The sequence below is a fragment of the Acipenser ruthenus genome, chromosome 36 (genome assembly GCF_902713425.1).
Source record: "Acipenser ruthenus chromosome 36, fAciRut3.2 maternal haplotype, whole genome shotgun sequence".
NCBI classification, from domain to species: Eukaryota; Metazoa; Chordata; class Actinopteri; order Acipenseriformes; family Acipenseridae; genus Acipenser; species Acipenser ruthenus.
The window spans coordinates 2,479,766-2,506,551 of record NC_081224.1 but is presented as its reverse complement, the minus strand read 5'-3'; the positions used below and the strand labels follow the sequence as shown (position 1 = coordinate 2,506,551).

At 43.0% G+C, this 26,786-nt stretch overlaps 1 protein-coding gene across 2 annotated transcripts in view; it reads right to left on the bottom strand.

Annotated features, from left to right (window-relative positions):
- Positions 1-26,786, bottom strand: part of LOC117401970 (KN motif and ankyrin repeat domain-containing protein 2) — a 64,708-nt gene that overhangs the window by 6,336 nt on the left and 31,586 nt on the right. Inside the window, exons 1-8 of one of the 2 annotated variants that reach the window (XM_059007830.1) lie at positions 12,220-12,506; positions 6,881-6,982; positions 4,486-6,285; positions 3,783-4,022; positions 3,497-3,605; positions 2,698-3,027; positions 1,684-1,771; positions 797-1,016 (exon numbers count right to left, since the gene is read on the bottom strand). In XM_059007830.1, the coding sequence (XP_058863813.1) occupies positions 797-1,016; positions 1,684-1,771; positions 2,698-3,027; positions 3,497-3,605; positions 3,783-4,022; positions 4,486-6,285; positions 6,881-6,917 (2,824 nt within the window). In that variant the 5' untranslated portion in view covers positions 6,918-6,982; positions 12,220-12,506. Of the gene's footprint in view, positions 1-796; positions 1,017-1,683; positions 1,772-2,697; positions 3,028-3,496; positions 3,606-3,782; positions 4,023-4,485; positions 6,286-6,880; positions 6,983-12,219; positions 12,507-26,786 lie in introns of those variants that run through there. The other variant, XM_034002747.3, reaches the window with a different exon arrangement.

The window sequence follows — 26,786 nt, the reverse complement described above, 5'->3', positions numbered from 1 at the left end:
GTAATTGAAAATTTTGGTTGGATTCTTTCCCAAGAAACGTTTGGAACAAGAAGAGGTGGTTCCTTTCTAGCACCCCCTTTTTTTAAAAGGTCAAACTGTGCAAAATATTAATAATCAACACCCTACAGAACACATTACGTATTTTCTTACTGTATAAATCACAAAAACGAATCTTGTACTGAAGGACCTACTATTAAGCAAATGTTTTAGCATTACAATTGTGCTGTATATTCTGTACACAGGATGTACACAGGACAAGCTGTAATGGGATTGTCTTCATCAGTAATCAGTTGATTTTTCAGACATCATTTTATAACAGGACAAAACAGTGCTGCGTGAAATGAGTATTCGGGTTGATCGCTCCACAGGAGGGTCACTGATGTTGATCGGGCTGATTTACCATTCAGAGTGAAGAGACAGCAGCTTGGGTTTGTGCGGATCGCTGTTCTCCACAGAGTCTAAGAAAAGCAGCGATCAGCACAAACCCAAGCAGCAGTTTCTTCACTCGTTTCATTTGGAAAGGTAAACTAGCCCAGTCGACCCCAGTGACCCTCACCTGCTTGTCAGCTCCTGATTTCTGTGAAGAGCTCAATCTGAATGATCGAATCATCGGTTAATGCAGCACTAGAGTAAAACAAACAAAATAAAAAGGACAGAAACACGGGTTTTAAAACCTTAGATAAAAGCCTTTGAAGGGAACCTTCTTCGGCTGTCATCTACTGTGTTAACTGAGCTTCCTGACGAATGAACGAAAGCTCTGCAGGTTTCTAAAAGGGCGCCGGGCGCAGATGGTTACCTGTGTCCAGCAGCAGCTTCACCACAGGGAAGTTGGAGTGTGACACAGTGTAGTGCAGGGCTGTGTTGCCGTTGCCATCGGCCATGTTGACAATAAACGCCAGCAGCTGCGGTGACAGGGCCCTGAACACCGCCATGTGCTGGCGAACCACTTCCGGATTGGCTGCCTTGTGACAGGAAACACGCAGCCACTCCTGCAGCACCGCGGTGTAGGCCGTCCTCTGCAGGCAGAGCGGGGGAATTGCACGTCACCACTTTTATTTTAATTTTTTTTTACAAATCACTTATTAATTTACACTGTTTGCAATCATTCTAAGTGCTTCCGGGTTCTCCAAGGTTTAGTTTGACAGCTTTCTCAAAATCAGTCTTTACTTGTTTTGTGCTTACCTGGAGAATCCTAAGTGCCAGCTACTCTGTGTTTTTAAAAGGCAGAGAGAGGAGGTGGGGCTGGTAGAGCTGAAAGGTCTCACAATGCCTCCTACCTTCTGTTCTAAACTCACTGTTACTCAGCTTCCACCTATGCCCTCTTGTTTTTCTCTCTGTGCTAAATTTGAAGTCGTTTCTTGGGGTAACTTTATCTATAGCATTCCGCGACAGAACCGCTCAGCCTGATTGCAAACGCCATGAAACAGTAAGTGAAATGGACGCCAGACATCTTTACACATTACTGCAAGACTGTATGTGTACAGCATCTTATTGTTTATGGAAAACACTGAATGAATAAATAAATAAATAAATAATAATGGTACATGTATATGTAAGCACTAATCTTGATGCCTACATTGCACCTGCTTATTTTAAACAAGGTTATCAAAATTCTACACTTTGAACACTTAATAATTGAAAAAAAACCAAAAACAAATAGAAATAACAAGATAAACTGTGTACCGGTTCTTGGTGGCTGAATGCATTAGGCTCCCCAAGAGCTTTCTGCAGGACCGTGCAGGCTGAGACCAGGCTCTCACTCAGCTCAACGCTGCAAAACAAACCCAGATAGACATGAGATTTGACTCTCTATTGAGCTTTTTCCATGTGGTATACCCCTGATTACTCGAGAGCTACCGGCTGTGGAAACTGGGATATGCTTTTCTTTGTCGAGTTTAATCTACAGCTCTGGCCAAAGGTTTTGCAACATCCTATAGAACGAACTGATTTTGCTTCATAAAGTCGAATGAAACCTGCTGAATGATGCTACGTTAACATATTGAATTACACACCGCTTTGTAGTTTTCCATATACTTAACGGAAAACTGACACTGAAAAGTGTGACATTTTGAACTCTAACATGAAATACTATTATGGCTTCTGGTAGACTTTTGCAATCTCATTGTGTAGTTTCTTTGATTACATGATGTTAAATTAAATATCTCAATTATGTTCATATAGTTTGTTTTTTTTTAAATAATGTTTCACTCCTAAAATTCTAGGTGATGCAAAACTTTTGGCCATAACTGTGGATTTGCCCACGAGCACAATCCCACAATTGTAATAATATAATAATATTATTACAATTGTGGAGGCTGTGTGGTCCAGTGGTTAAAGAAAAGGGCTTGTAACCAGGAGGTCCCCGGTTCAAATCCCACCTCAGCCACTGACTCATTGTGTGACCCTGAGCAAATCACTTCACCTCCTTGTGCTCCGTCTTTCGGGTGAGACGTAGTTGTAAGTGACTCTGCAGCTGATGCATAGTTCACACACCCTAGTCTCTGTAAGTCGCCTTGGATAAAGGCATCTGCTAAATAAACAAATAATAATAAAATAGTAATTCAATACAGAGATGACGCATTTGCTATTACACGTTGCTATGTTTTTACTGCGGGAAAGTTTTTTAAATTAGGGGAACTGGCCCCTGTTCCAGCGTTCCCATTAAATAAATCAATAAGACAGACGCAGTCACGGTACCTGCTGTCCTCTGTCCCCTCCCTCCCCTTCTCCTCCTCCTTCTCCTGTGGGGAGGGGTTGTCTGGCGTGGGGGTGGTCTGACTCTCTCGCAGGGTCTGAGGAGACTCTTCCTTGCACACTGCCTGGGCAGGGGCAGGGGCAGGCGCAGGGGCTGGGGTAGGCGCAGGGGCAGGGGGGTCCTGTGTGGGGATGGTTTGGTCCTTACTCCCCTGCGCCTGTGTCCCAGCCTCAGTGTGTCGCTCGTTGGCCTCATGGTACTCGCTCTCTGAGCTCACGTTCTCCTCCGAGCTGGACTCTGAGCTGGACTCCTCTGAGGAGGTGGACTCGTAGCTGCCCAGAGAGAAAAAAAACAAAAAACAAATACGACAAGCATGTCAGTAACATTCTCCAGATACACACAATATTCTCAATAACCTAGATTTGTTTTTGAGAATCTTATCTCAAGAAACCCAAAGGAAACTTTCAGGTATTTTTAAACTCAGCACTATTGAGTGTTCAATAGTTAGAACATAAGAAAAGTTTGGGAATGAGAAAAGGCCATTCAGCCCATCAAGGCTCATCCCTTGTTAGCACACCCTTCTACTGGAGGGATTATGGATGATGGTGTTGAAGCAATTAGTTGAATGTGACACATCCACATTTTTTTTTACCAGTTCTCAAATAAATATGTTTTCGTTGTTGTTTAGAGTTAGTGTTATTTGATCAAACTTACAAGCCACAGCTGTATTTGTTTTATTGCTTTTTACAGTGCCCTCATCCACAGGTATTGCCCATAAAAATATGAGAAAAAGAGTCGCACCCTCCATTGACTCCTACAAACTGCAGGTTTTTCTTGGTGGTGGGGGAATCGGAGGGGCCGAGCTGGTCTGTCCTCTTCATGATCGATTTCAGACTCGCCGGGGGAGAATCTGAAAGGGAAGGAGCAAAGCCTATATCAAAAAAGAATAGTCGCTTTGCTGCACTTAATGACGTTTTTATATTCGTGAATATACCCGGGGTACCCTGACACCCCACCCGCCCTCCCCCTCATTCATGGCAAACTACAGTCAGACTTGAGGGATTATTCCACAGTTTGTCTCTCGCACCTGGCTCCTGCACCTCCTCGCTCCCTGCCGCTGCATTCATGAGCGCTTCGTTCTCCGCTTCGACTTCCTTTAACCTTTTACACAGAGGCGCTTGCTGATTGGATACAAGCTGGACGGCGCTGACTGTCTCCATGACGACTGCCGGGCTTGAGACGGGCACCGAGGAGGACACCTCACACTTCGGAAGGACCTCGCGCACCTCTCTGGAGCAGATGGCGATTGGCAGCTCGGGGGACGTGTCTGAGGGAACCAGCAGAGAAAAAAACCTACATGAACTGCAGCGTGCCACCTGTATTCCTTTACACAATGCAATACACAACAGTTTCATTCTGTTGTCTGGAAGCATAGTTAAGTCTATTTGTGTTCCTCCTAAAGAGAATGCATTTTTCCCTAAAACCTATAATGAAGTATTACTACATTTTTGACTCAACTTAGAGCAGTGTAAATGTTGCCGTTTTTTTGTTTTACTACTGCAAAGTTAACAGTGTCCTCAATAATGTATTAGTATTGCCCGCACTGTGTTCAGCAGCCTCATCTAAATCCTGCTCTTTTGAGAGGATTCACATATTTTCCTAACCTCCTGATTAGCTGTGTATTGTTTGTTGCTGTATCTGTACTGAACTATCCTCCAGTGCAATATAACCTAAACCAGGGCTGTCTGATGAATATTCAAGGTCACCATACAACAACCCTGGACTTGTACCTGGTACTCCTGCAGTCCCCTCCGTGCTCCTCGCCTCCCCCTCTCCCTCTCCGCTCCTCAGGCTGATCTTCACCTGGTGGCTCCCAGTCAGTGCGACTGCCTGTCCATGAACGGGAAAGGTGGTCTCTACGGTCTCGTTGCTCCTGTAAACAATGTATGGCACTCCCGCGGACGACCTGGCTTCCTCCTGGGCTCTGCTGTGCGCCCCGCTTTCCAGAACTCCGGGAGGCGCGCTCGTAACAACGTCCGGGACACTGCAGGCAGCTGGGGCTTCAGCTCTCATCGTCCTGTGCGCAAACGCTGCTTGATCCGCCGCGAGGGCCACCTCTTGGCACTTCCTCAGTCCCACCACCGTTGGCTGCTCCAGGGTATAAACCTGGATCCCCACCGTCCTCTGTTCCTTCTTCTGGGGCTGCTGGTTGAAGGAGACCACTGTCTGGAGTCCTGGAGCTTCCCCCGGGTGCCCTATCTTGTTGCTGGTCTCCTGAAGATCCTGCCACCCAATGCTGGTCATGATAACCGCGTCGGCCATGGACAGCTTGGCATCCTTGCCCCTCTCTGCCATCTCCTTGCCCTGCTGCTCCAGCCTTTGATGGGCAGTCTTGAGCTCTTGCAGAGCCTTCCTCAGCTGGGTCTCCAGAACCATCATCTTGGTCTTCAGGCCTTCAGTGTTCTGCCGCTGCTGCTCCACCTGAGCTTGGGTAGCCTCTGAGGAAAGCCCCAGGTCCTGCTCCTTCACCGCTATGCCTACATGCCTCACGTCAACCGCCTTCGAACTTCCACCATCCTTCGCACATCCTCTTCCCTCTTCTACTGCTTCCGTTCCCACGCCCACCGACCTCACTTCCTTCCTGCCGCCCATCTGCCCCAGCTGCCTGGCGCCGCCCACGATAACCGTATCCTCGATCTCGCACCCGGAATCCTGGCGTGAAGTGTCGGCAAATGTTGGTGACAAGACCTTGCCCCCTCCTCCAGGGCTGTCCTCTTCCGGGATGTCAATGTAAAGCTCCCCCCTGGGTCTGGGCTTCCCAAAACTCATGCTGTGCCCCAAGAACTTCTGGCTCTTGAGCTGGACGCTCAGCTGCCTTTTCTCCTCCTGGAGGACGGAGATCTTCACCTGCTGCACGGGGATCACCTTCACCTGCTCCTCCAGCTCCCGGATCTTCCTCAGGGCCACCGCCATCTGCTCCCTGACGTGCTGAAGGTGAGCCGGAGTGGGGGAGACCGGAGTGGAGAGCCCAGAGCTCATGGGAGTGAACTGGCCCCCCTGGGTTCCGTTCTGGGACTTGGAGTAGGACTGGTTCAGAGAGGAGCCCACCAGGGAGCTGGCGGACCCTGACACGCTGCTCTGCATGCTCCCCAAGTTGGAGAACGGCTGCTGCCTCCCTGCGGAGTCTGTCTGGTTCTGCTCGAGCTTCTTGCGGGCATCCAGCAGGGTCTTCTCCACCCGGGCGTTGAAGCCTCCAGCCAGGAACGGGGGTCGGGTATCAGCCCTGTAGGAGCCGTGATACCCTGGCGCGCAATACGAGAAGGAGGAGTGGCGGCTGTCCATGCTGACGTTGGAGCACAGGGACTCTGTGGAGGTCCACCAGGAGCCGGTGTATCCAGCGCCCCGCGGGAGGGAGCTGTAGCGTGGCCGGCGGTGGATGGGCACCTTCTTGATGGTGTTGCCTTTCTCGATGTCATTGACGTACTTGAGGAAATCCAGGTCTAGCCGGTAGCCGTACGGGGTCTCCACTGAGTAGGGAAGCTCCTTGTCCTTGCCTTGCAGGACACTGGGGGAGGTCGGGTTGCATTTCCCTGACAATGAGAAACGCAGACGTTTTAAAGGGCATCCATGTAAGAGTTTACCACAGTACATTTGCATGGTAATTTAGCAGTTTCCCCCCATGCTTTTTCGCACGGTTATATTTTGCATTAACCATAGTATTGTAAGACTTCAATTAATTGTCGATACACAATAAATCGGTTCAAAAGGCTTTATTGGGAGACTACACAGGATTAGGAGATGTACAGATCAAAGAGATAATGCAGCTGTTTATAGTCTTGCTTACAAGTCCCCCCCACGTTTCTCTCTCATTGTCACTTCCGGTACCCCCTACATTAATGTAAAATGCCAATGTGCATTAATTCAAACCTCTCATTTAAAGGTGTAGACACACATTTGAAACATGAGTAATACAAATGACTTCTTTTCTGTCCTGCAGTATCCCATTGTTTTTAAAATATTCTTTTTAGAATAGTTTAGCATACCTCTCTGTTCTTTACAATGCTTAGCTATGTTTTACCATGCTTTCGCGGTGCTTTATTGCACAAAGTATGAAGTAATTAAACGCTACAAAGGCGCATTTTCTATTTCACAATAGGAATTGTGTAAGGCAGTTTTTTTTCATACCTGGAAAGTTAGGGTCCATGTGAAGAACTTGAGCCATTGTGAGTTTCTCTGTCACTCATTCAGCCTCGAGGAATCACAAACTTGTCGACTAAACGCTGCCAACTGCAAATAAATAAGAGCCACGTTAGCACAGTATGAAGAACCAAATTCACTTTCATTGCAAAAATCACAACACAAGCTGTATTTATGTAATCTGATACATCACTTTTGCGGCTGACAGAATTAGAGTATGTTATCATAACAATACTGTATAGTTAAAGTGAGAATTTAAACAACAGGTAGATGCCAGTTAAAAAACGCTCCATAAAATTACGAAGTAGCCTGTCCTCAGAATGAGAGCACTGAATGGGTTAAAGAATTGCAGAGTTAAAAGCATACCAAAAAAAAAAAAATTATCAATTAGCATTTTTTAACTAATGAAAACAAACTTTGAAATAAGCCTTCTTTAAAATAACGCATGTGTAAAATCTTTGTGAATTCTGGTCTGAAGCAGTGTTGTAAGGTCTCTTCATCTAAAGGGCACATAAGAACCTTTTTATTTCATTGTGTTACATGCTCCCATGTGTTGCTACAACTGTTTACGTAAGGTGTGTGCATTGTTTTAATAGTTTTTTGTTTGTTTTTTTACATTTTGACCACTTTTTTAACTTTTAATTTGCATTCCCTGTCTCAAGATGGCTTCCCATGTACCCGCATGGCCCTCAGAACTACATTTCCCATCATCCTCCTGCTCACTGGTAAATCCATCTCAGTTACATATGTGAGCAGGAGGATGATGGGAAATGTAGTTCTGGGAGTAAAGAGTTTCAGATAGTGCTGTTATATCACTGTATATTAACCTTACTAGATTAAATAAGCCATGCTTTATCATTGCAGCATGCAACAAGGACCGGTGTCTTTACTCCTATACTCCAGCAGAGCCTGATCAACGTGAAGAAGATGTTGAAAAACTACAGCATGCAGTTCCACACACACAGCAAGCTTGTTACGATCAATCCTGAAGCTGCACTTGTGCACAGAAACAACACTGGTGATCCTGCTTATGTCCTGGGTCCCAGGTATCAGCTTGGGGTACTCATGCTGGCTTTGGTACACCAGGAGCCTGGCTGATTGGGAAGCAACTGCTTTAATTTTGTGTAGCTCTGCAGATATAGATCAAGGGGGTTCTCAGTTCCGTTCCTATTATTATTATTAGTTTATTTAGCAGACGCCTTTATCCAAACTTTACCTAGATTACTCCAGTAAAAACCCAACTGTATAAATGGGTAATTGTATGTAACAATAATGTGATATCTTGTAACAATTGTAAGTTGTTACAAGATATAACATCTGCTAAGAAATAAATAAATAAAATACTGTAAGTCCGTGAAACACCATGATTTCTGCAGTTCTGTTGTCTGCCTTGCATTGTCTGCTACGCAGAGTTACAAGTTAAGGATCAACAACTGCCCTTTCAAATCTGCTCTGCTCATTTTACAGCTAAACAACAACAGCTAACTGCTCTAGGTCCTAATATAGTGCAGTCAATTCCCTGGCTCAGATCCATCTTGACATATCATTTGCTCCTGGTGAGACTGGCTTAGTTTTTCCTAATAGCGACTGTGTGTTAAGTGCATGTACTGCTATGTACCTCACCAGAGTACCCTTGGCAGCAGAGGCACAGAAATCTAATCGTAGCATTTGAAATAGCTCAGATAACACAAGTTATTAAACACACAAGCTCTCAGACATACACGATGAATTAGGCAATAAGATTCCTTTCTGTTTGCGATATGTTATTTTCAAAAAACAGTTTGGGGAGAGCGCTGTCTTACTTTACTGGGTGAGAGAGTGCTGTGTGTTGACCTCTTAACCTACTGTATAAAGAAAAAACAATACTACAGTATTGCAACAACATGCCCTCAATCTGAAAAGCACCTTAACTACTGAGCTACTCAAATTCACTGCCTTCCACACTGCAGTCCAGCACTTTCTCTAACCACTGAGCTACTCAAACCCACTGCCTTCCACACTGCAGTCCAACACTCTCAACCACTGAGCTACTCAAACCCACTGTCTTCCACACTGCAGCCCAACACTCTAAACCACTGAGCTACTCAAACCCACTGTCTTCCACACTGCAGCCCAACACTCTAACCACTGAGCTACTGAAACCCACTGCCTTCCACACTGCAGCCCAGCACTCTAACCACTGAGCTACTCAAACCCACTGCCTTCCACATCTCAGCCCCAGAGCAACTTGCGTGTTACTGCATACCGACATTCCATCGCTAAACGTTTTTATCTTCGCCACTTATCTGATTAGCCGTATCCAATAATTAGTCTAGTCACTGGCAATTTATATGCACTTAGACTGAGCACAACCTCAAAATGGGATTAACTGGGCTAGTACCATCCGATAGTAAGGGAATCAGTATTGAGCAGCTTGTGTTAGGGGAGTTCTAACTGTTTTAGATTTGATACCTTTATTACATACCATTACTACAATAGACTGCAGTAAAATGGATTTTGAATGAGCTACTTCTAAATGTTCTGCACTGCATATAATGCAGTACTACTACAAAGTGACTGCAGCATGTCTAAATACTGGTGTACCGTGGCAGAAACAGATTTAATTTTTTTTTACAAACTAAATGATCTTTAAACCTTCTATAATGTTTCTTCTGCCACAAGGAGAAAAACATATGATAAAAAGAATATATAAAAAAAATTGTTTGTGGTCATCTAGAGTTTAAAGCATGCTGATGCGGTGATGACTGCATCGAAAGGGCTTAAGTTGCCTTGAGAGGCTCCTTGGCTTCATAACTCCAGTGCTTCTGGCAAAGTAATTTTGTTGTACTGTATGTGTGTCTGCGTTAATGTGTGTGAGTGTGCATCAATCACTCTGCTTTAGAAATAAGGGGATTTTAGCTGTATATACATCAACATGCTGAGGATAAAAATCACGGTCTTAACTTGTATTGTGCACTTCGCTTAAAAAAGCTGCTTTCATTATTCATTAAGATAAAAAAAACTATAAAGTGTTTCTCCTCTACCTCATCATGGAGTTATAGTATAGTGGGAGTCAATGCAATGCCCTTACTTCTGTAGAAAAGTGGACCCCTTTGTGTGTGTCTGTGCCTGTGTGTGAGTGAGTGTGAGTGTGCATCCACATCTATTCTGACCAGATGGAGCTTGTAAGCCTGCAAAAGACTCATAAGAAAAACATTATTCCCAGCTGAAACAGCCCTGGTAGGATAAAAGCCAGTCTAAACAATGAGAAACTGTTTGAGTGTCCCTGGTCAACCCCTTGCATTGCACTACCCTTCCAGAACCACTGCTATGCAATTGAATATCATTAGGAATTGAATACAAGTTTAGCATAATTGGAATACATTAATTGAACATTGGTGTAATGCCCTTTTATTGAAAATAATCATTTGATTTGCTTGTTTACGGTGCCTTCTCTAGCATTGTGCTTCTGACCTGTCTGACAAGTCAGTGTGGCTCGAATTTTCCACTGGTCATGCTTTGTAGATCGGTGGGCGTTTTATTTTCTTTTTTGGTGCCACACCCCTCAATGCCACACCCCTCAATGTAAGGGGTTCGGGGTGAGTAAATGCAGCTGCAAAGATACCCCGCAGGGCAGTAAGGGGTTAACAGCGAACCTCATTCTCCAGCAGTGTCTTGGCGGTTCTAATGAGGCATTTCCTGGATTCTCTGCTGATGATCAGAAGGGATAAGCTGACCCTGAATCTCAGATTTTCCTTGCATTGGCATTCTTTGCTTTTGACATGTGGAAACATTTTGCATGCATGTGAACTGCAAGAAAATCCTATAGCTCTCATCTACTGTAGCACTCCTAGTCAGGCACAATCCTAAAATATATCGCAGTCAATCGTATAACAACATTTTATAAAATGTAAAAAACATCAACATTTCATCCTGTTACCATGTTTCTTTTCAGCACTGCAACGGAGAAGCAGTATTTTTTAAATCCAGCTGTTGGATCCTCCTTCAAAACCGGTAACGGATTAAGGAAGATTTAATCACGGTCTTGGTAGATGCTGCTTAAGTGGCAATCACTCCGACAGCACAGATGTGATTATCCCTGGTGCAGTTTGTGGCGTGCAGGGCTATCAGATCTCTGTTCTCGGGATATGAGGCCAGATGTCTTTGGCTTGACAGTGGTCTGTGGATTGGATTAAATGATCCTACACGCTGCTTTGAGAGTTTGTCTGAAAGTGTGGTTTGAAGTTTGACAGCTCAGTTGCTACGAGAAAGAGAAGGGGGCTAGATGGTGCAGTGGGTCAACCCACTAGCCTTTCATTTTCGGAGGTCTGGGTTCGAGTGGGGCAAGTGAAATGGGTTGGTGGTCCCAGCAGACTCCTTGACAAGACCGCCATGCCTAGAAAGAGTCGGTCCGCCACTTAAATGCATACAAGTTGCCTGTCTAGGTGCGATCACTGAGTCTTAAAACGGTCATTGCATTGCCAATGTAGCCCGAATGCTGAATGGCCTTGGAAGATCGTTTGTGGGATGGCTCACTCTTGTACTGTACCAGGCAACGTTCCCTCGGCTTTTGTTTGCCAATTCGAAATGACAGTCTGGAGCACAAGTGTGACGATGCTTCCTCCCTCACCATTGAAATGAGGGAGGTCATTAGCAGCAACGTAGCCGCAAGGGAACAGAAATTTCACGCAAAACCTTTTAGTTCTATGGGGGGGGGGGGGGGGGGGGGGGGGGGGGGGGGATGCACACATCTTGACATCTAACTCAACTACAGCACAGGAAGCCAAACAACTATAATATAATGTATTTGCACAGTGGGTTAACGCTCTTGCCCTTCATCTCTGGGGACCAGGGTTCAAATCTGACACAAGTGAAACGAGCTTGGTGTACTGAACGCAATTCGCACCAGACTGCAATGTGAAGCACTAAATTGCACTGCCATGTAGAACAACTGCTGACACTGGCAGTCACACTGTACAACAAAGAGGGGCCAACATGCTAACAATGGGAAATGCTACATTGTCTCTGTCTGTGCTCTACCTGTGCTCTACTGCAGCATGCCTGCTCTGTGGAGAAAGACACCAGTTGTCTTTCTTCCTTTCTCTGTCTGCTTTTCTGTCTGGGATCATTGACATGCACCAATATATATATATATATATATATATATATATATATATATATATATATATATATATATATATATATATATATATATATATATATATATATATATAATCACACTAAAAACTAAAATAATTAAATCAAAACTAAAACGATTAAGCAGAAACAAAACACAAAGCCAGTACAGCGTTGTACAATATGACAACCCCAGACCACAAAGACCTTACCTTCATTTGGCAGCTGTCTACAGTGTTTAGCTACCCTTTGCCGGTCACCATTGTTCTCTTAAATTAATGAAGGTATTTACTTTGTTCATCTGGAAACCCAATCGGCAGTCTCTGAACTCCTCTGGGTCTGTGATGGTCTGTCGCTGGTGGAAAAATGATGAAGCCGATTTCTGAAGCGAGTTACCGTGGTTACATTATGAAAATCTTTGCCCCCATGAGCTGAAAATGAGGAATAAAATGATCTCAAATCTCTCTCCAGGTTGCTAACGCTCTCTTTCTCTCTCTCCCCCTCCCTCTCCCCCTCCCTCTCTCTCTCTAGCTTGCTAACACACACTCTCTCTCTTGCTTGCTAGCTCCCTTTCTCTCCCCCTCCCTCTCTTTCCTCCTCTCCTTCACACTGAGATTTCCACACCAGAAAGCATTCAGTTGCAGCGTCATGTGATTCTGTTTATCAGCCCTGCTGTTATAGGTTCAATGTGAAGATCTCAGTGCTTCTACAAGCTCTGGTTTTGTTCAGCAGTGCACACTCTAGAGAAAGAAAGACTTATTTCATCATCTCACAGCAACACCGGAGCTGAAACCTGCTGAAGAAACAGCAACAAGAACAGGGCTTCTTGGGGTCCTGCTTGTTTTAGTTCTGAAATGGCTTAAATCTCTTTATACTGAATCTTTTGGAACGATGAACACTATTTTAATGATCTTAATACTGCCGGTCTAAAGTTAACTCATTTTCACCGCATCACCTAGAATTTTAGGATTGAGACATAATTAAAAAAACAAAAAACAACTATCTGAACATAATTTTGAGTTTTTATAATCATTTAAGCAAAGAAACTACTAAATGATATTGTAAAAGTCTACTGGAAGCCATGATAGTAGTACAGTATTTCATGTTAGATTTTGAAATGTCAAATTTTTCAATTTTTCAGTTTTTCGTTAAGTATATGGAAAACTACTAAGCGGTGTGTAATTCAATATGTTAACATAACATTATTCAGCAGGTTTCATTCGACTTTATTAAGCAAAATGTGTTAATTCTATAGGGTGATTGCAAAACTTTTGGCCACAGCTGTAGTTTATAAGTGGGTCTATAAATCACCCAAAGGGGCAAACTCTCCTGGATTAATATGGAGTTAAAGTCCGGTGCTATTTAGATCAGTGTTAAACTTGTATAATTTTGCCTATTAACTGTTTACCGTTGTCAAATATATTGCCTTAGTGTTTACAGAGTAGTAAATGTACAGCTATGGCCAAAAGTTTAGCATCACCCTATAGAATGAACACATTTTGCTTCATAATGGTCGAATGAAACCTGCTGAATAATGTTCCATTAACATACTGAATTACACACTGCTTTGTAGCTTTCCATATACTTAACGAAAAACTGACAATTTGAAAAACGTGACATTTCGAAATCTAACATGAAATACTGTACTCCTATTATGGCTTCCGGTAGGCTTTTGCGATATCATTGTGTAGTTTCTTTGATTACATGATGTGTTAAATAAAAGATCTAAATTATGATCATTTATTTTTCAATCCTAAAATTCTAGGTGATGCTAAACTTTTGGCCAGAGCTGTGGAAGTGTAGATGGGCCAGTTTATTTCATATTGAATATTTCTTCAGTTTTTTTTCCTTACACAATGAAAGGCTGTACAGATACAGTGCAGTCGTACACACCAATACATGTTGCTGTAGTTTATAAGAAGTGATGGCCGGCTTCTTGAAATGGCTTCTCTGGTTAAGAGCTTCCCAGTCCTGTATGTGTTTAATCATACACATGTTGAAAAGTGTGGAACATCAATGGAAACTGCTCTTCACTGTGGGTTCGTCATTTGAATAGTGGTTAGGGCTCTGGACTCTTGACTGGAGGGTCGTGGGTTCAATCCCAGGTGGGGGGACACTGCTGCTGTACCCTTCAGCAAGGTACTTACCTAGATTGCTCTAGTAAAAACCCAACTGTATAAATGGGTAATTGCATGTAAAAATAATGTGATATCTTCTAATGATTGTAAGTTGCCCTGGATAAGGGTGTCTGCTAAGAAATAATAAATAATTTGAAGACAAAATAAAGCCCCAGACAACAACTGGAATGAGCTGCATTGGCCAAACTGTTCAATAAACAGACAAGGTACAGATTTCTTCTTTTTTATTGCTTTTTGGAGACCACAAAATCCCCAAACTTGTACGCAAGTAATAAACGTCAACGGAAAAATATGTTTCATTTTTATATGCTGTAAAAAATAAAAGTAGGAGTAAAGATTTTGGCTCTGGGATTATTTTTATTATTACGGTATATAAATATAAAAATAGATACAATTAAAATTAAAATTAGAATTAAACTCCCATTTCCTGTTTTTTTAAAGCTTCAGTCTTAAATTGTTCAAGCCATTTTTTCCTTATTTGCCAGCCTAATAAAAGGGTTGCCTAAAATCTCCTTAAAGAAACTTTTGAAATCCATTCCCTGGCTCTCGATGGCTTTAGTACCAGAGTCACTGCTCCCCTAATCATTGCATAGTGGAACCTTCATTTTTAACACGTTTCTGAACTTTGAAAGAAGCGTCTTGTATTTGTGTCACCGCAATATTCATCCCTGCGTTGGATTCTAGTGCCACAGCTTAGAGTCCCCTATTCTCGCCTTTAGAGAAGCTTACCACAGTAAAATAATTGGGGGAAACAAACATGGTAATTGCATAGCATGGGAAAACCATTGGAAAACAGCTCAATTACTGTGCAAATGTATTGTGGTAAACTTTCGTAAGGGCTGAACTGATTTTTGTTAACATGAATGGAATAACATGCTTACTGGGTTTCCAATACGTCTTTCCTTACATTCCAATCTGGTGGTGTGCTTCTGAGAATGACCCAAATTTCACTCAGCAGTCTTTTCTAACTAGCGCCCAAGGAAAGTAGGAAAGATGTATTAATTTGCGTGTGTGTGTGCCTATGAGTCATAGTAAGTCCTTTAACCACATCACTGTCTACCTACCAGTGTGGTTGGAGAGCTCCTATTACACAGTGCTCAAGGCTGTTGTTTTAAGGCATGGCAGATCTAGTGTGAAGAGATATTTTCTAGGAAATATGATTGGTAACACTTTCCATGAAGTGTCTCTAATTACTGTATATTTACATAGTAGTTACTTAGTAAATACATGTGTATGTGCATGTTATTACAATGTTATTATGCCTAGTAGCAATGTACTTAATGTGTCAATATTTTTGCACGATATACAGTATGTAAGCATACAATTGTATCAGAAAAGGGTTAGGCTTAGAATTAGAGTTAGGGTTAGGATTAGAGTTTGGGTTAGGGTTATATCATGCAAAAAAATACACATTAAGTATATTGTAACTATGTATAATAACATTGTAATTAAGTATTTTGTGATTTTTCATTTTGGTGAAAAGTCCTGAAAAGATGGAAGAGAGAGAGAGAGAGAGAGAGAGAGAGAGAGAGAGAGAGAGAGAGAGAGAGAGAGAGAGAGAGAGAGAGAGAGAGAGAGAATATTCCTCTATTCATAAAACATAAAACAGGGCTAGGACAATCATATGTGTGAGCTTCCCCGAGCATTTCTCTGTGGGGGCGAAGAAGAAGTTTACACCGAGACAGAACTCCAGACACATTTGTAAATAATATTTTCCTAGTTATATTTTGCCACTGACGACTGCTTTCACAGACCCTGATTGGCTCCAATCACAGACTACCTAATGCTACCTAAAGGAAGTCTAAGACTATTGCTAATCAGGGTATGTAAAACCAGCCATACGTGTTCTATAGCAATGCATAGTGCTGAATGGATGCCAAGAGCACCTACTGGAACGCATTTCACTTCAATTCGATTCCCGCTCTCCAGATTTGAAAAGCAACTGCTGTTATAATGCACAGTATTATTTTATTACACTCCAAAGCAAGCCTCCGAACACTGAACACAGGGCACAGCAAAGACCATTAAGTGCTTGGAGGTGATCGAGCCACGACCTCCTGTTTATATCTCTCTGTGTGTCTCTCGGTGTGTCTGTGAGGCTGCTTCACTCTATATTACTCAACGCAGACCCTCAGGAAGACAGGGTCACTGTCAACTAGTCCAGGTTAGGCAGGTTATTAATGTATGAGCTGGTGTGGATGGTAGGAGTAGAATGATTACTTGTCGCCAGACTAGACCGGCGTTAGGGGTAAGCAACATAGGAAGGCTGCCTAGAGCACCTAATAATGGGGGGTGCCAAAAAATGTTTCAGCAATTGAATAATACTGTCCTACGATAGTGTAAATATACAAATATGGCCAAAAGTTTTGCATTCTGTTCGCTTTTGCGAAGTGAATGGAGTCGTTGCTGTAGATTTCAGGCCAAACAGTCAAGGGAGAAATAGTCGACTAGTTGCCACCTATTTATGTATACAGTTCTGTAAAACGCTCTATATTTTAAAACCAATTGGAATTTTGAAATGATGTTCTAAAATGTAATTTATTATATGTAAATGCATTGCAATAATCGCAACTTCCCTCCATCTGAAACCGCACCCTTCACAATTACTTTCCATTCAATTCAAACAGCTGCATACAACTGAAATGCTGGCATTGCTAGCTCCCTGCTAGTGGACACTTTAAACACACACCAGCATTACTTAGTTGCTGCTGCTGCTTTGACGTTGTAGAGTGTGATTAGTCTACTGAGTTTCGCATCGCATTGCTTTATCAGGCGTCGGTGCCACTTATGAGAGACTATGTCTGCATGCACTACAATGCTCATGAAACCATTGTGCACCCAGTTTGGTCCAAGCTGGCCTGACTTAACCCTTATCAGGGAATCACAAGCTGCCCCCGATGCTCTTAAATAAAGAGATCTGAGTACAGCCCTCGGACACTGCATGCATTTGTTTAATGATACGCCATCGGCTCACCGGGGTGCAGGCAAGCTAGAAGGCTGATCGATCGACCGAGATAATGAGAGTGGCAGAACGGAAGCGCCCAGGGGTGGTCTGAGTGCCATTAGGAGTGGGATGGAAAAGAGCGCTAGCACGCTCCAGCGGCTACAGAGTTTCAAAAAAAATATAATCTTCACAAGTAAAATAAATCTGCTTTTAAAGGTATAGTGTTTCCCCCATGTGGTTGTTATTATTTGTTTATTTAGCAGACACCTTTACCCAAGGCGACTTACAGAGACTAGGGTGTGTGAACTATGCATCAGCTGCAGAGTCACTTACAACTACGTCTAACCCGAAAGACGGAGCACAAGGAGGTTAAGTGATTTGCTCAGGGTCACACAATGAGTCAGTGGCTGAGGTGGGATTTGAACTGGGGACCTCCTGGTTACAAGCCCTTTTCTTTTAACCACTGGACCACACAGCCTTCTGTGGAGACAGACGTTGCGCTGTGTAACGGTCCCCATAACCACAGCAATAAATAAGTTTTATGTTAGGATCAAGCCAGATCATGAAGTTTAAAGCAAGAACGGTGCAAGGATGGTACAAGGATAAGGTTTCGTGCCTTGCACAAAAAAAAACACGAGAAGGATTGTGCCTGGGTGATGCAAGGGATGCACGGATCACAAAAGGAATTTGCAAGATGAGAACCCAGAAAGACATGCACGTTTTGTGCAAGGCATGCATGCAATCTTTTCTTATGCTTGCACTATCCTTACATTGATCATGCTTTAAACTTCTGGTCTTGCCTCACTTTTTTGCGTTTTTGTTGTTTTTGGTACAGGTTAATATGGTGCATCCCTTCTTAATGTAACAGGCAGTGTTAAAACTGTATGACTATTGAGGCAGTGTGGTCCAGTGGTTAAAGTCCAGGGCTTGTAACCAGCAAGTCATCAGTTCACATCCCACCTCTGCCACTGACTGACTCACTGTGTGACCCTGAGCAAGTCACTTCACCTCCTTGTGCTCTGTCCTGCGGATGAGATGTTAAATCAATGTCCTGTTGTAAGTGACTCTGCTTATAATGCACAGTTCACAGCCTACCTCTCTAAAGTGCTCTGTGATGGTGGCCCACTATGAAAGGTGCTATATAAATATATTATTATTATTATTATGTGCAAAGTCAAATTTAAAAAGGATTCATATTTTGTTTGTTATCCTAAGGTATTTTTAGTTATACTGAATGATGAGGTTTAAACAAAAAAGTGTGAAAGTTATTGAATACTGATGTGATGCAAGTCTAATTTAGTTTAATTTGCTAATTAAGCCCAAGTTAAACCTGTCTGTTCATAAGATCACATTTATGGTTCAAATTCAAACATGCATAAAATGGGAACCAATGGGAACCAAACGCAAAAAATGCGTTGACGTTGTGATTTGTTATTGAGTCCGGATTGGATTATTCTTTGCTTGAAAAGGTGAAGCAAAGACAAGAAAATAAAGCTAGTAATCTGCCTCCATTTCGTCCAGTGAGCTAATTATTTAAACACAAAGCCAATTAACAACAAGTCGTCTAGCTTACCTAGACCTATAATTTTATTTTGCAACAATTTAAAACCGTAATTGCTGCATTTTGGAACACCTTGATTGAGTATTAACCATTAAAGTACAGAACACTTAAAGTAAATTACAAGTTTGTGAAACCTGGGGGTACATTAGCGCTCGGTTGCGGTGCGCATGGTCGCCGGTTTGCGCCCAGCCTCTGCCCTATTACGTCAGCACAGACAGTAAGACACTGGTACAAATTGCTTTTTGCGCGCTGAACGCATCACATTGTACCTTGCTTAAAAAAAAAAATACTAAAAATAATTATTTGTCATCCTCGGAGGTGATCCAGCCACAAAGGCGCCAAGGACAGAGCGTGGATTAAATATTTAGGTTTGCTGCTTGAGAAAGGGCCGGGGGTGACCGATTCAAACCTCCTCGGAACAATAAACGCTTCAAGTCGGCGCTCGGATGTTGCGACGTCGTTCGGACGAGCTCAGGAAATTTGGCAAAGCGTCTCCTGCTGCACCTTCTCTGGCTGCTTTCACAGCAGTCGCATCAAACCCCAATAGGAAACGAGTGAAGACTGAGGGGGGGAAGTAATGCACTACTACAATTACACCACACATCCCCTGGCTATGGAAAACAGATCAATCAGAAGCGTATGAGTATAGAGATATTAGACAGGATGACGTCTATTTAATGCAGCGTACGGTATGTTGCAGATATGCGTTACAGCTAGCAGTGCCCGGTTCAGTTTGAAATATTTTTAATATTCTCCTATAGCCTTCTGTGAGTGCACTTTGGTTCATTAGATACTGTTGCCAGTTTTTAAATATATATATTTTTAGCTTAAGTAAGGTAGTGAACACAGGCAACCGCCTCATACTACCTGCAGCTGCGTGGCAGGGTTTGGGGGGGGGTGTAATGACTGCCATATGCCAGCTCTGTTTTGGATCTGAGATAAAAAAAAATAAAATAAAAAAAAAACAGTAATGTAATTAAATGACGCGTTGGTATACTCGTAACGTTTAATCACAGCCTGGCGACAACACTGCAGGTTCTTTTAAAGTGCTTTGGAAACGGCACGCGATTTAAACCGCGCTGTGCACCACGTGACTCGTATAAATAACACACAGAACTTGCCTGTTAATTTTAACCAGCTTGCAGAGACAAATCAAACTAACCCTGGTACGGCTGCCAGGAATACAGACTCCAGTCTAAGGTAAACTTCTGGTGGTTCGGAGATTGTATTGGGGGGGGGGGGGGGGGTATATGTTTTTAGTTTCCATTATTTGCAAGCTGTGCATCGGTTAAAATATTATTAATTTGCCGTTAAAAAACACATAGCATTCAAAGGCAACCTAGTTGTTTGTTGGTATATCTGTCACTAAACTCAGCAGGCTACAGCTGCCAGACTGCTTACATTGGTTACCAGTGAGCTACCAAATTGATTTAAAAGTTGCTGTAATAATTTACAAGGTCCTTCATGGGTTAGGGCCATCCTGTCTCCAATAACTGCCAACTCTGTATATTCCTATTCGTTCCTTGAGATCAGAAAATACAGAATTTTTAGTTGTTCCAAAATAAATCGTCTCAAATCACGTGGAGCCAGAGCTTTTTGCTGTTGTGCTCCTGGCTTGTGGAACTCTATTCCGGTTGACATTAGGCAGGGTGATACGATGGATTCTAGATTGAAAACATTCCTTTTTGAATGTGCTTGTGTATAAGTGGTTGTAGCCGGAGTGTGTTGTACATATGAGCTCTCTTGTTTTGTTTATTAACTTGTCACAGTGTTCTGCGATGCCATGGCGTGAAGGGAAGGCGCTATATGTAAAAAATACATTTGTATTGTACTGTAGTCAGATAGTCAGATTTAGAAAATGTACAAAGGTATCAGGCTGGGTTGTATTCAGGGCCTGCTTTGAATTCAATACTGTGTTACTGTGTGCTGTAAAAGAAAATAAATGAGTGTATGGAATGCTAAACCATGTGAAGAATGTAAAAAAAACCAGATACAGTTCCACAATGGACTGTTCATTGATCGGCCTCACATTTATTTGAACAACAGTTAAGCACATTATAGAGCCCATTTGTAAAAGTGAATGCAGCGATCAAGGGAGTCGTTAGTACCTGCAGGGCAGTCTGCAGCGTTTGTGGCTTCTTGCCTGGTAAAAACACAACCCAGACATTTTAATTAACAGGATTTTAAAATCGATAACGCACTAGGTCAGTCACGCCCCCCCCCCCTCTAATTATCCTCTCCAGTGGGTACAGCGAAGACAGCCGGCCGTCAGTATGTTCGTCCGTCCATTTCTTATTCTGTACTATTCTACGCATACTGTTTATATATGTGACGGCCATCAACGTTTTTGTCATACTGATATTTCGCCATACTCATTTTTAATTAAAAAAAAGCATATTTAATTTCATTTAAACTTGTCAAAGAAACATTACTTGGGTACAAACTGTGTTCCATTGTGCAGCACAGCCCTCTCATGTTAAAACTGGTGTTACTATAAGTGCTAAGCTGTTTGGCAGCATTAAAGATAGGAAACCATCAATATTAATACAGTCAAAGCATGAATAGGGCTAGTTACTTCAAGATGTGTGTTCTACACGACCATTGTAGAAACGGAAATCCTTTTTTGGAACAGAACAGCCTCTTATTTATAAGAAAGGCCTGGCGATGGATATGGACAGCAGTGAAGCACAGAGTATTTTAACAATGCTGGATTTTTATGTTTTTCACATTACTCTGTGGGAAGTTAGGAGGCTCAATGGTTGACTTGCAACCATACACTCACACACACACCAGCAAAAACAAAAGCTGTCATTGTTTTAAAAAGACATTAGGGGTGAACTTTGACCTCAGACGGCCCGCCCCAACCACCCACAGAGAGGGAGAGGGAGCGGAGACATGCCAGAGCAGTGCTACCGCTAACCCCCGGTTTATATTTTTATTGGGTGCTCCTCGGCTCGCGATGAGCAATGCTGATAAGAGCGGAGGGAAGGGCGGGCTCAGAAACGAGGCCCCAAACTCATTTCCTTTACACCGGCAGGGTCCCAGGAGCCTGGTTCACAAGCAGAGCAAATTACTCCCACCAAGTAACTGAGAATTATTAGAACAACAACAAAAAAGCAGCAGGGATTTCTGTCTCCAGTGCTGCCTTCCTCTTGATGGTATTCTCGTTTGTGTTTTTGGGAACGCTTGCAAAATGATCTTAAGGGGCCGTGTGCCGAACCTGTACCATGAGGGAAGATGCCATGGTACGTGGCTGCCTTTGGTGGAGTGGCATCACAGTTTTGACCCACCAGTGGTCTCGCAAGTGTACTAACCAGTGCTGTACTGCATCAGGACCACTGTCTGTGCTGTGAACTATAACCATGGTAATTTCCCAAGGTTTCCCCATGGTTATGCTATGCATTTACCATAGTTTATTATAATTTGCTTTGTTTTTTAATGTGCTTAATTAATCCATCAATCTTTTTTTTTATATAGCGCCTTTCACGATAAATCGCCCCAAAGCACTTTACATTAAACATAGACAAATATTAAAATAAGTAACAATGAGCAATAACAGTGAACAATATCACGCCTCTCTGTGCTTTTACAATGCTTACCTTTGCGTTTCCTTGGCTGTAGGGACTGAATGGAACAGCAGAATAAAATACCAGTGTGTGGTAAAGCTCTGCTATGTTTTAAGCATGCTATTGCAGTGTTCTGTCCTTGCCCATGTTGCTCTGCTCGCTATGAGTCTGTTCCTGACGCTCAGTGTTTTAAGGCAGATGGAAGGGAATGATGGCATTTTGCACGTTTTCACATTGGAAAGAGAGCAGATGGTTGCTTCCTGCAGTGTGAAAGCATTAACTCTATCAGCACTGCTGAGGTGTGCAAAGGCAGAAAACTCCACTCATAACAAGAATGTACAGCTACGGACCAAAAATTTTGCATCACCTAGAATTTTAGGATTGAGACATAAAAAAAGAACTATATGAACATCATTTAGATCTTTTATTTTACATCATGTCATCAAAGAAACTACAAAATGATACTGCAGAAGTCTATACCGGAAGCCATAATAGTAGTACAGTAGTATTTCATGTTGAAATGTCAGTTTTTTTCTCTATGTATATGGAAAACTACAAAGCAGTATGTAATTCAGTATGTTAACGTAACATTATTCAACAGGTTTCATTCGACTTTATGAAGCAAAATGAGCTCATTCTATTGAGCAAAACTTTTGGCCAGAGCTTTACAGTAGGCTTTCCTTATATAAAAGCGTGCTTGTCAGCAGAAGACAGCAGAACTGTTTCGTTAGTTCTAGTGCAGAAGTGTGTAGCGTAAAGAGTTAAAAAGTAAGTAGACATTTACATCTAAATTACTGACATTGAAAATGAAGCACCAGGAAAACTGCCAATGATAATGTGACTCATTCTAGTGCAGTGATCGAGGACAGCTGGAGAGCAGGGAGGGTTTGGCAGGTGTGCTCCAGCCTAAACTCTTCATCTTGCTTTAGGGCGGTCAGCTGCACTCCCTCGCAGACAGCCTGACCGTGGGATGCAGAGCGAGACCCGTCCAACTGTCTTCCCAATCGTACGGCTCGGCCCGATCGGACCCTCGCACAACCCACACCGCTCGCTTCCTGTGTCCTGCATTGAAACGTCGACCGTGATTCTGTGCCTCATGGATAACAGAAGCCCCGTTGTAACGTTGCGATTAAGTGTGAAGAACGTACTACTTCTTGGCTTGCATGGCATAATTGGATAACTGTTTGAGTTCTGCAGTTGGCTTTTTGAACTTGGTTTTAGTTTTTGTCATCCTTGTGTTCTGACAGCCACCTATATGTATTCCAGAGATGGAAATGAAACTCTTATGTCATAGCAGGTTATCTCTAGGGTCTAGCAGTTAGTGTTGACTTGGCTAATTTACCATTTTGAGTGAAATGAGTGAAGAAACAGCTGATTGGGTTTGCGTGGATCGCTTTTCTCCGCAGAGTCCAAAAAATAAAGCAATCATCACAAATCCTAGACAAGAAAAGGCCATTCAGCCCATCAAGGCTTGTCCGTTGTTAGCACACCATTCTCCCCTACTGGGGGGGGGGGTCTAATTTAAAAGCACAGAATCTAGTCTTTTTGTTTTTAGTGCCAGTGTTTTAGATCCTGCTACGTCAGCTGGTAGGCTATTCCATGCATTTATAACTGGTAAAAAAGTGCTTCCTACCTTCCTTCCCACACTTGCTTTTACTCAGCTTCCATGTATGCCCTCTTATTCTTCTCTCTGTACTAACTTTGAAGTCTTGGGTTAACTTTATCTATTCCATTTAATGACTTCAGCACCTGAGCTCAATCCCATATAATAGATGCTTTTATCCAAAGCAACTTGGAGACTAGGGGATGAACTATGCATCAACTGCTGCTGCAGAGTCACTTACAATAGGACCTCGGTTTTATGTCTCATCCGAAGGACGGTGCACATGGAGGTTGAGTGACTTGCTCAGGGTCACACAGTGAGTCAGAGGCTGAGCTGGGATTTGTACCAGGGGACCTCCTGGTATCAAGCCCTTTTCTTTAACCACTGGTGCACCAAGGCGTATTTATGCAGTGGTCAAAGGCTTTTTAAACCCATGTATTTATTTTTTGAATGGTTAGATGACGGTCTAAAAGCGAATACATCACCTGTCACCAACCAGCAGTGTGGTCTTAAAATAAAGAAACCCCAGAACGCTCTGGAGCTCTCAAATGGAACCGCACGGCACTTTCCAAGAACCTCTGGGATTGCCATGGCAACTCAGTGTTCTGCTGGGAATTCCCTTTTTCTTGAAGAAGGGAACTGACCTCTGCTCCTTCCTGTGCTCCTGTGATCCACCTACAGGAAGTGTGCGGCAGTCTTAAAGGTCTCTTAAAGATCATTTTTCAACGGCAAGGAGAAAGAGAAGTTCAGACACAAAGAGGGCCTGTTTCAAACATGGGGGTACCTTAAAACAAGATAAAAAACTGGATCGATGCAGTACATAATTATATTTATTGTTAGCAGCCGAATGCAGTGTTTATTGGCAACGTAAGACTTTCAAGCATATAGGTTCAGTTTAGCTTGACCTTTGTGATGTTTTCTTCTGACAACATCAAAGCAGTTTGAAAAACCAGCAGAAATCAAAACCGGTTTCAAACTGGGCCCCAGTTAGGATTACTGGGCTGGCAGAACGGGATCTCTCCATACTGGTGGAGGAAGCTGCCTAACGAGGGTCCAGTGCAAAGGGGGCTGGATTTGAAACCCTGGGCTTCAAAAAAACAACTTGTAGTTTATCAGCCTACAGCAAGGTTTCAGCCCTTGGAAAAAGCCCCCTAGCTAAATTCAGCAAATCTGATCCCTAAGTCGAGGGAACACGAAAAGTGGCTTTGTGTTCCCTCAGCTTTAGAGTTTTCTTTTGTTTTAGGCCTACTAGCTCTGGCACCTGGTTGTTATTAGAAACCTACCCCTCCGTACAATCAAGGATTTGCTAAAAAGGCTCCTTTCCTGTATATGGAAGCAATTTTCCTGCAGAATAAACAGAGTTGCTGCCCCGTCACATGAGAACTTCCTGAGCTTTTAAAGAAAGAAAAAGACCAAAAAAATCTTGGCTTCAGTGTCCAAAGTGTTCAGCTTCAAACTAACAACGCCCACCGCTGTGGGAGTTTGTGGATTGCTTGAGCCCACAACTTGGAACCGCTGAACTGCACTAAATACAATTCTTTATTTTTTGTTTTTTTCGGTGTGTGTGTGGGTTTTTTTTTTTTAATTTTATTTCGGGGTTAGTAAGTACCAGGCTATAGTTTGGGTTTATGGAAACTATTACAATCTTCCAGCTTCTTCTAGAAAGACTCTCTTAAAAGGACACATCTTATATATATATACAGATATATATATATATATATATATATATATATATATATATATATATATATATATATATATATACTAGCTCTAGTTCTTGGCTTGTCACAACACAAACAAAAATAGAGACAACTAAGTATTTATTTATTTAAAGAAAGGAGGACTTCCCCATTGACTCCGATGCATTTTATAATGAATTAAATGTCCTCCTAATCCTGTTCTGTTATCTCCTTATCAAAGTTTACCACTGTATTTTGGCATGGTATGTTTACCCTTTTCCCATGGTTATTTATGTTATCCATTTACCATAGCTCACCCTGGTTTGCCATGTTTTTTAATGTGCTTTACCGTACCTCTCTGTGCTTTCTTACTCTTCTATGATGATTTCTTACTCTTCTATGAGAAACGTTTATAAGGTGGGAGCCCCTTAAGGTGCATTATTTTTTGTATGTATTTTCCTAGGCTCATCATCAATATCAGATTTCTGGCTCATTGCAGGAGTAGGTCTCTTTAAGGGAGGGAGGTGGGGGGTTGGTCTAGCATGCTTGATTAGCTATAATTAGCCCGATCCTGAGCCGTAGCCCAGCATGTGATCTGCCTCTAACGAGCCGCCATCTGGAGCCACTGCTTCTGCTTTGCTACTCAAATAGGATCCCCTTGACCGGGCTGCTAACAATCCCGTTAACCACACCCTCACTGCGCTCCGACGCACTCCACCAGCGCCCTGTACAATCACTGTACCCACACCCTCACTGAACTCCACCAGCACCCTGTACATTCACTGTACCCACACCCTCACTGCACTCCACCAGCGCCCTGTACACTCACTGTACCCACACCTTCACTGCACTCCACCAGCACCCTGTACACTCACTGTACCCACACCTTCACTGCGCTCCGACGCACTCCACCAGCGCCCTGTACACTCCCTGTACCTGTCTGCTATTTCCTCCTGGATGCACTCGCATCACCTCAAACTCAACCTCTCTAAATCTGACCTCCTTTTCTTTCCCTCCTCCTCCCCCTCCTCTGATCTCTCTATCTCTGTTCCTCTGGAATCTACCACACTCTCTCCCTCTTCCTCCGCTAAGAACCTTGGAGTCACCCTGGACCCCTGCCTCTCTTATTCCCAGCACATCTCCACTCTGGCACGCACTTGCCGATTCTTCCTGAGCAACATCCGAAGAATCCGACCCTTCCTCACCAACTATGCCACCCAGCTCCTGGTCCAGGCCCTGGTACTCTCCCGCCTAGACTACTGCAACTCCCTCCTGGCTGGCCTCCCTG